An 8,612-nucleotide genomic window follows, 5' to 3' on the forward strand; every position below is an offset into this window, starting at 1 on the left:
GTGAGGTTGTGGTCCGAAGACGAGACCGCCACCTCTTCAGCTCCGTCTTCCTGTGACAGACGCACGCACACCCCATACGAAACAAGACGTGTATTTGCCACGGGACGAACTGGACAATTTGCTTGCACTGATCACAGTCTGGCGGCCTGCGCTCGGGCCGTCACTCGCCGAAGAAGTAGTTGTACTCCTCGAGCTCCTCCTCCGTCTCGCGCTGCGTCTTGCGCTGCAGCCGCTGCGGCGTCGGCGGCCGCGAGCGGAACACGAGCGGTCGGCCGGTGTGCTTCACCACCTCGGCCATGGCGCGCAGTCGCGTGCGCCGCAGCCGGTCCGCCTGCGCCGCCTGCTGCTGACGGATCTTCAGCTCGCGCAGCTTCAGCCGCCGCTCGCGGTCACGCAGCTGCCGAGCGCGTGTGGACGCAGTGAGACGCGGGCCGCGCGGGACGAGTATGCGCTGGACGCGGCGAGAGGTGCGAGCGCTCGCGTGTGGCAGTACGGGTGTATGGGGTGGGCAGTGATCATACTGGATACGTCCTGAGCGGAGGTTGCGCACGCTCTGACCCCACCGCGAAGGTGCCGGCAAATATCGCACCGTTCTGTTACACGCTAACTGAGCCCAGCTACACCGAAGTCGCAACGCAAACCGGCAGCCACTGGGCGAGCATGCATCCGCTATAAGCGAGGGTCGCGACGCCGCTGTCTGGTGTCGCGGTAGCGGTGTCTCGTCATTATCCAGTGCTTACGCGCATGCGACACGTGACAGCCAGCCAAAACCGAGAGCTGCACTGCGGTCAACCCTGTGCGTGCTCGCTGCAGTGACTGACAGTCCAGCCGGCTGGGCTGCACGTGCGGGCGCGGGCGCGACTGTCGTTTGCCGCTCCGCATAGCGCCGTGAGGCGGCCGCTCCCGTCCACCCGTCAGCCTACCGACCTTTTCAGCGGCGTGCAGTCGCTCAGGCGGCACTGTCTCCATGTACTCGAACATATCCTCGATGTGGCTCTCGAGCGAGGCGAGCATCTGCAGCGTGCTGATGTTGGCTTGGTTCTCGCCGATGATGGCCGTGTACACGGCCGTCACCTGGTCGTTGAGCTCGGCAGCGCGCTCTCCTGCTCCTCCGCCTTGAACTCGCCCTGGTTGAATATCGTGCAGAAGAGCTCCAGCTGCTCGCTCTTCTCCTCTTCCCACCTGGCCGGGGAGGACGTGCCACGAATGGCACAGACACCTGTCACCGGTGTTCGGCGCAGCCACAGCTGGCCTCGGCCAGGAGGGCGCCCAGCGATCACGTCGTGCGGGAAGTCGTGGGCTCCCCCCCAGCCGGTGGAGACTGGCCTGGAGCTTTGCCAGTCTTACTCACCCGCACCCCCCCCCCCCCCCCCCTCATCTAACAGCGTGTAGGCCCGCTGCATCACCCAAATTCCAACGCTTATCACAGCAGCCCCCACGCAGCGTCACGATGACGACGGCGACGGTGTCGTACCTCGTGGCGAGACTGGCTGGCTGGCTGGCTCTGCTGTCCAGACATCCGTCACCGGGACGGCCAGCTTCCGGCTGACAGCAGGTGACATCGGTCGCCCGGTGGTCTCCCAAGATGACCTGACCTGACCTGACCTGACCTGACGGCCTCTTGCAGCAGACCGACCTGCTGCTCCAGCAGGGCCACCTCTCGGCTGATGCGCTCCTTGGTGAGCTCACCGGACGTCTTCATTTCCTCCAGCGCCTCCTCCGTTTCCTGCGCAGACGGCACGGCCGGCCGCGTCACAACACACACACAGCTTGGCTCAATGATCCGAACACCTCTGACGGCCGGGCTGCTGGACATCCGGTACTGTGGCTGTACCTGTGTGCGTATGATGTTTTTACGTAAGTGCACCCGATATGGTCTCGCCCAAGGGCACTAAATGCGAAATGCATCTGGCGGCGAGATGGAAGCTTGTTATAGCCTGCTTGGGCCAGCCAGTTTCCGCTGCCACAAGCGGCCAATCAAGCAGCTGGCGCCGAGCAGACAGCCGGACCACGCGAGCGTCCTCGGCGGCCCACTCACCTGCGAGTTCTGTATCAGCTTGAGGTTCTGCTCCTCCAGTTCAAGGAAGACAGCGAACAGCTGCTGAGGCTCGGTGAAGTACAGCTCGGCGTCCACACTCGACTCGTCGAGCTGCATCGCGACGGCCGACGAGGCGGCCAGGCTGGCGCGCCGCGTGGTGGCCGTGCTGGCAACGGTCACCAGCGTCGGCGACGACGCCTGCTGCACGCTGGTGGGCGTGGCCGAGAGCCGACGGCCCGGCGTGGCCTGGAGCGACGGCCGGCGCCGCTGCAGGCGGGGGCCGCTGCTGCGGCTGGCTGCCGGCGGCAGGCGGCTGCCGCGCCGATGGCCGGCCAGGCGCCCCCCGAGGGTCACCACGCTGCCTGATTGCGAGGCCGTGTCGGCCACCTCCAGCTGCTCGGACAGCTGGCGGCACATAGACTGGCGCCTCGCCTGCTCCTCACGCTCCTGTCGCCACTCCTGTGGCGCCAGCTGGAACAGGAAACGGCGGTACATGCGCAGCTCTTTGTATCGCTCCTCCAGCTTGATGATGAAGCTCTTGGTGGCCATGATTTGGATGTTGACTTGGCGAATTTGTGACACTTTGTCCATCGTGATCTTGGCTTCATCCTCGGCCAGACGAATCGCTTCCACAGCCATCTGGTCATTCTCTTTGAGGAATTCGTCAAACACCTGATAGTCTTTCTCGATCTTCTTTTTGTCGCGATCGAGTCGCTCCTGCTCCTCTTTCACCGTTGTCTCGAGCTTCGCCATCTGTTCGCGCTTCACGTTGATAGTGTACTGGAGAAAGAACATGTCTTTCTTGTTCTGCACAAACTCGGCCAGCGTCTGCCGCTCCACGCCCTTGTTCTGCATGGCCACGCGCGTGTACGCCAAGTTCTTCCTGAAAAAGGTGTCATCTTGCGCCACCTGCGGGTCCTCCGGCTCCGGGGTGGGCGGCAGTCGAGCGGTGATCCGTGGCTGATGGTACTGACGCTTGTAGATTGGCATTGCCAGCTGAGTGTTCTTCTTCTCCTTCTGGTTCTGCACGTCCTGTTGCCGGAATGTGAACACGTCCGAGTTGGACGGCAGTACGAAGGGGTTGTGGGCGTCATCCTCGGGCCCGGGCCGCATCTGGGGCCGCTGGATGATGCGTGAAGTCGTTTCCTCTCCGGACGCCATCCTGATGCTGGACTCAACTACAACGGAAGCCGTTTGTCAATACACTAGTGGTCGTCACAAAACGAAGAGGATGGCCATGAAATCGGCGAATGACGGAAGGAAGAGCCATCAGCGGCCCTTCCCTTCCGATACGATCTGAGCATTTTTCAGCTGCAGCTGGCGAATGCTCATAATTTTATCTCAGAAGTGCAATGCAAGAAAAATGGCCTGAGAACGGATGGATCACGCGCAATCCTGCGCAATCCTGCAGTGCACTGTTAGCAGCAAAGGCATGACCCAACATACCTGCAACGGACGTTCAGGAGCATATGATGCAGATCGTCATGTCTGTCTTGCTACGCTGGTAACGCAGATGCTGATATATGTAGGTGAGTCGTCGGTACCATCGCACCAAAGAACAGCTCCGCTATTTTTGGTGACCTGCCATCACTGGAAGTAGAAACGGTGTCTGTGACTGACAATGGGATCGCTAGTTCGAAACAGTAAATAGGTACGTAACTACCAAAATGAGCGTTTGCCCCGACACGCTCCACTTTGGATTTAAAGCTCACGTTTTACAGCACAGTTGTTCCAAACACAACCGCCTGCTACGGTAAGATCCTCTTGCACGGTTCACGAAGTTGCTGAACCACTGGTTTAGACACGAAATTACATCTTGTCTGGTAACACACGAACCTTTTTACGCTTCCCGATGCTTGCCGGGAAGAGTTCAGCGTGAATGTGGGCCAGCTCGAACGGGCAAGAACCGCACTCGAATCTCAGCGCTGCGTACTCGGCATGATCTGGGCCGTGGGAATGATCCACACGATCAAAGCGACTCAACGCCACCCGCGATGAGGAACCGTATCAAAGAAACTGGCTATAGCAACAGCTGTTTGTTGTCATGGTAACGCTTTGGTCCAGTAAGGTTTTTTGTGGTAAAGGGAGTTCGTAGTCGTGCGTGAACTGGTCATGAAGTGACATCAAAGAGTAAAAAACATAAAATACGTATAGACATTTAGAATCCAAGGAAGATTGGTTTGCTAAAAAACACCATTGGAACCTATTTTTAGCCATATTCAAATAAAATACTTACCGTCCGGTAAATAATTGGCCAACGGTGGGAAAATTGGTCACGTCAGTGAAACTGACGCAAAAGAGGCGTTTATTTAGCAGCACGTGTGCGGAGCGTTTTTCCTTGTTTACAAACACGCCTGCCTAAGGATACGCCTACATAAGGATACGGGAGAGCGTGTGGTGCATTGGCGTGTGGTTACGTGTTGGTAAACAAAATTCAAAGGAATTTCGGTGTTCATGCGTTTAGATGCGGTCGGTGGATGTTATACATCTTGGGGGAAGAAGACTGAAAAGGGCTCATCGTACATCGCGTTAAGTAGGCCAAAGTTGTCTGAAGACGGCGTGGACGCTTTTATGCGGCGAGATTGGAGGCTGGGTCGCAGTTCTTGGCAAGGCCTACAATGCTGAAATTTAGGAAGCTATTTGGTTCGAAAGGAGCAGTGGTTATTGGAATGATCCATGTGAGAGCCCTGCCTGGTGAGTGTGCTGCTCATTATCTGTTACACCAGGGAGCTGCTAATTTTTTGGTTGTAAATGGTGTGATTGTGACTGGCTGACTGGTCGGATGCTTTGTTCTTGATAGGAGGAAACTTGTAGAGTTGGAAACTAGTGACACATGCATCCCAAGATTGTGTGCCACCTAGTCAGTTGGGTCTGCAGTTTTCATCTCGCTTTCTAAGTATCAGATCAGGTCATTCCTCCAAAGTGATCTGGACTGTCCTTTTATTCTTAATTACAGTTCGGTTCAAGTTGGTTGAGTGAGAAGGTTTAAGGAATGGCTTATAATTATTTCAAGTTTTGCCCTGTTTTACTGTAGTTGTTTCAAATTTAATCAGTTAGATGCATGCAGCTTTCACATGGATGAGGTTTTTGCAGAGTTCTACCCTGTTGATATGGTGTTAAGCTTGCTCAGTGCCTGACAGTATGAGTAAGGAGTTCTTATTCTGGAAATAATGAACCTTCAGTATGCTACAAGATACTGATTAAAACAACATGATAAGGAAGCATTGGCTGTGTTGACAAGAATCAACACTTGAAGCTGTGCTCATGGTCACTGAGCAGCATGAGCATGGCCTGAGTTGTTAGGCTCTGGCAACACAGGTAACAATCCCTTGACATTGCTCAACCAGTATCTATCAGTATACTGAAGTTCAACTGTTGTCAGAATGAGCATCCCCAATCTGCATTGCTGAGAACAGGGGCTTAAGGCCATGTTTGCCTATGTGTCTTTTTGCTTTGTTTTTGCATTGTGCTTATGTCGTGAAAAGATCAGAATGGCCCCTCAGAAGGATGTGTCATGGTTGACCAGGCAATATGGCACATATTTGAACATTCTGGTTTAAGATGCTTTGTTCTGATTGCCATGCTTGAAATTTCTGCCAAGATCAGATCACACCTTACACTCTTTGTTGGTTCATTGAAGTTTTTCACAGCAGTGCCAGAATGCTTGAACTTGTTGGATATGTAGGTTAACTTTTTAAGATTCAGCTCTAACTTTTTGAATGGTTGGATTTCTGGGGTTGGAGCTCACACTGTAGCATGTATGTGTCCTGTGACCCATAGCATCAATTATGAAATTCTAGTCAATGGCAGAATTTGGTTTTGAACATTGAACGTGATGCAATGCTCGACATGGTCCGTTCTGTCCTCAGACATCACCCTATCTTTATTGCGGCTGCTGCCAGGATGGGGGCCGTACCTGTCAAGGGCAAACAGTGAGCATTAAAAGTGACTGGAACTTATCCCACCATGGGTGTGTGGACCAGGACGCAGCTGGTCTTTTCCCATTCAGGTATGTGATCAATTTGTTTACAGGAACACCTCTTCATAGTCTGCACATGGACAAAGTTGTGGAGACAGCCTGCAGTGAAGCAGACACATATACTAAATGTGATGTGGTGAGTAGATAAGTGCATGGTCAGAATGTGATTGAAAAGAATAGCCAGGAATATACATCCCTTAGAATCAGGGGTGCATGTTCCATTGAAGATGGACCCCAACTTTGAATATGATCAACATCTCTTTTACATCTGGTATGAGAGTAGAACTCAGCAGCTGTTTTGGCAATCTGTAAGTTGAGATGTTGTGATGGCCCCACTAACCATTGACCAAGGTCCATGATTCTAATGACAGTTAAGCCTGCTGCAAGCATTATTTGCACCTGGCTGCTAAGTTAACTGGTGTCACATAACATCCTATGTAGTGTGCAACATAGTTGCAAACCAAGTCAATCTATGGAGTCTACAATGCTAGATGCTGTCATCTATTCAGTCAGCAACATGGATTAGGTGGTAATCATCTGCTTGTCCAGCATCTTCAGCTCCTTGACAAACTCGGATGATATGGGATCAGCATCTATTGGTTCCAGAGCCGGTGTACGGATTGACGTCCAGCCATCCCAGGGGCACTGGAACTGTATCTATGGGTCACAGAGTGGCCCAGTGGTCCAGCTTCTGACATCTCACCAAACACTAAGTGGTGTCGCATCTGGGGCCCAGGGAATAGCCACGGAGGTGATCCCCGCAACCCTGCAGACCCAAGAAAAAGTTAATAAATGACAAGAAAGTCATGGTGCCTTTAGCAGAAGATGACTTAGCATTCATTTTTACATTTGCTTTAATGATGCAATGCTTTGCTGATCAGCCGTGGTCGAAATTCTCTGTGTGGGTATAGATAGCAATCTGGCATTTGAACGCCACGTATTCACAGTATTTCCGTGCTTCGCAGCATTAGGGGGGGGGGGGGGGGGGCTGGCCAAGCTCTTGCGATGGCTAATTGAGGAAGGAAAAAAGTTTTAAGTAGAAAACGTGGGTTTACCCCCTAATTTTTATTATTGAGCATGACTGTGGGCTAAAAGAAACGCAATGTGAGTGAATTCAAAAAGCACCAAACCATCTCAATCCACTTATAATGACCTGCCTTATGTCAGATTGTCGTCGAAAAACGTGTCACCATGCTGCATCACGCAACGCGTGGTGCAGTCCCCTCCGTGAACAATTCACATACATCAAGGGTATGCCGGCGGGAAAGTTGTACGTCATTGGCGGGACCCCCCGAGCTGCATCCACATCCAAACTGAGCATAAAGCAACAGACATGCTTTTTGCTATCGTGCTACTGTCAAATGGAATGAAGCTCCCGTGGCAGCCAGAGAACCACGCAATGGTTTTGGGTGCAGGGAGAGAGGGCGCTAGTGGATTTGTGAAGTCCTGAAGCTTAGGAGTGAGAAACGAAGTTTTATGTCTGTTCTTATCTTGGCTTGTGTGCTGTATGTATACCATGCAAGTTGTGTGCATGATCTGAGAAGCTGTGCCATGCAGAGTATTCATATGAAATAAATGAATAAAGGCATTAATTGAATGAGCAGTGCTGGATAAATCTGACCAAAAGTTGCTTTCTGTAGAAAATTTTGAAGTGCCTGAAAAGCTGTTTGCAATCATTTAATTGTGTAGTTCCTTTGATTACACTCGAAACTGATTCATTGTGATGTGGTTTGTGTCATGTGTTTCACTGTTTCTTGACTAAATGGCTGAAGCTTGAGTCATCCTGCTGAGCGATGACCTGACGTCTTCCGCAGGACGGTCTGCTGGTGGAGAACATGCACGACCTGCCGTACATGTGCGGAGCTCAGCTGGGACCGGAGATCACTGCGTGCATGACGCGCGTGGCGGCCGAGGTGCGTCGCAGGGTGCCTGCCGCCAAGCCCGTTGGCGTTCAGGTGAGTCGCGTGACATTGGGTGACGGGACGCCCTGCCGTGGACCTGGAAAAGTGTGGGATGTAGTTATGCACACATCAATCCTAGTACGTTTGTCTACTGGCATGTAAGCGTTTGTGTGGGCAGCATTTATACATTTATGACATTTGAACATTTATGCTGGCGTTGGAAATTGTCTTGCCTCTTAAGCTATTGCTGCTGTCCGCGTCTCACAAGACGTTAGTGTGCTGGACCGCATGCCCATAATTATTGTAGCGTGATGCGGTCCGCCGGCCCGACGTGACCTGCCCCTCTCCAGGTGCTGGCGGCCGGCAATCGGCAGGCACTGGCCGTGGCCCTGGCGGCCGGTCTGCAGTTCGTGCGCGCGGAGGGCCTGGTGTACGCGCACGTGGCCGACGAGGGCTGGATGGACGCCTGCGCCGGGCCGCTGATGCGGTACCGCCGCCACCTGGCCGCCGACCACATCAGCGTCTGGGCCGACGTCAAGAAGAAGCACAGGTGACCGACGGCGGCGCTCCGGCCCCCGCCCTCACCTCCAGCCGCACTCTGTCAGGCTCTAAGGCGTGCGATGGATTATAAACCACTGTCGTCCGGGTCACAAATGTTGTCCCCTTGCATGTTGCCGCTGATTTGTCGATGCGG

At 53.5% G+C, this 8,612-nt stretch overlaps 2 protein-coding genes across 2 annotated transcripts; one reads left to right on the top strand and one right to left on the bottom strand.

Annotated features, from left to right (window-relative positions):
- Positions 1-94: 94 nt before the first annotated feature.
- LOC119105484 (cilia- and flagella-associated protein 100) lies at positions 95-4,007 on the bottom strand. The gene is made up of 7 exons (XM_037228950.1): positions 3,875-4,007; positions 3,485-3,628; positions 2,361-3,216; positions 2,039-2,180; positions 1,616-1,726; positions 928-1,182; positions 95-397 (listed from the first exon to the last, which is right to left on the bottom strand). The coding sequence occupies exons 3-7, from the start codon at positions 3,197-3,199 to the stop codon at positions 161-163; spliced, it is 1,584 nt and encodes a 527-aa protein (XP_037084845.1). The 5' UTR covers positions 3,200-3,216; positions 3,485-3,628; positions 3,875-4,007; the 3' UTR covers positions 95-160.
- Positions 4,008-4,390: 383 nt separating this feature from the next.
- On the top strand, positions 4,391-8,468 carry LOC119106001 (uncharacterized protein F13E9.13, mitochondrial; the record flags this gene model as incomplete). Its single annotated transcript, XM_037229597.1, is given in 4 exon segments — positions 4,391-4,732; positions 6,071-6,153; positions 7,832-7,972; positions 8,269-8,468. Coding segments are annotated over 4 exon segments (500 nt in total), but the record flags the coding sequence as incomplete, so codon positions are not given.
- Positions 8,469-8,612: the final 144 nt, after the last annotated feature.

Source organism: Pollicipes pollicipes, unplaced genomic scaffold, assembly GCF_011947565.3.
Source record: "Pollicipes pollicipes isolate AB1234 unplaced genomic scaffold, Ppol_2.1 Scaffold_6138;HRSCAF=7277_pilon_pilon_pilon, whole genome shotgun sequence".
Taxonomy (NCBI): domain Eukaryota; kingdom Metazoa; phylum Arthropoda; class Thecostraca; order Pollicipedomorpha; family Pollicipedidae; genus Pollicipes; species Pollicipes pollicipes.

Coding starts and splice junctions, on each gene's coding strand:
- LOC119105484 (XM_037228950.1), bottom strand. CDS start 3,199: ATGGCGTCCGGAGAGGAAACGACTTCACGCATCATCCAGCGGCCCCAG. Junction 2,181..2,360: donor GGGCGCCTGGCCGGCCATCG/GCGCGGCAGCCG, acceptor GCGGCGCGCCAG/CCTGGCCGCCTCGTCGGCCG. Junction 1,183..1,615: donor TCGGTCTGCTGCAAGAGGCC/GTCAGGTCAGGT, acceptor CTCCCCGGCCAG/GTGGGAAGAGGAGAAGAGCG.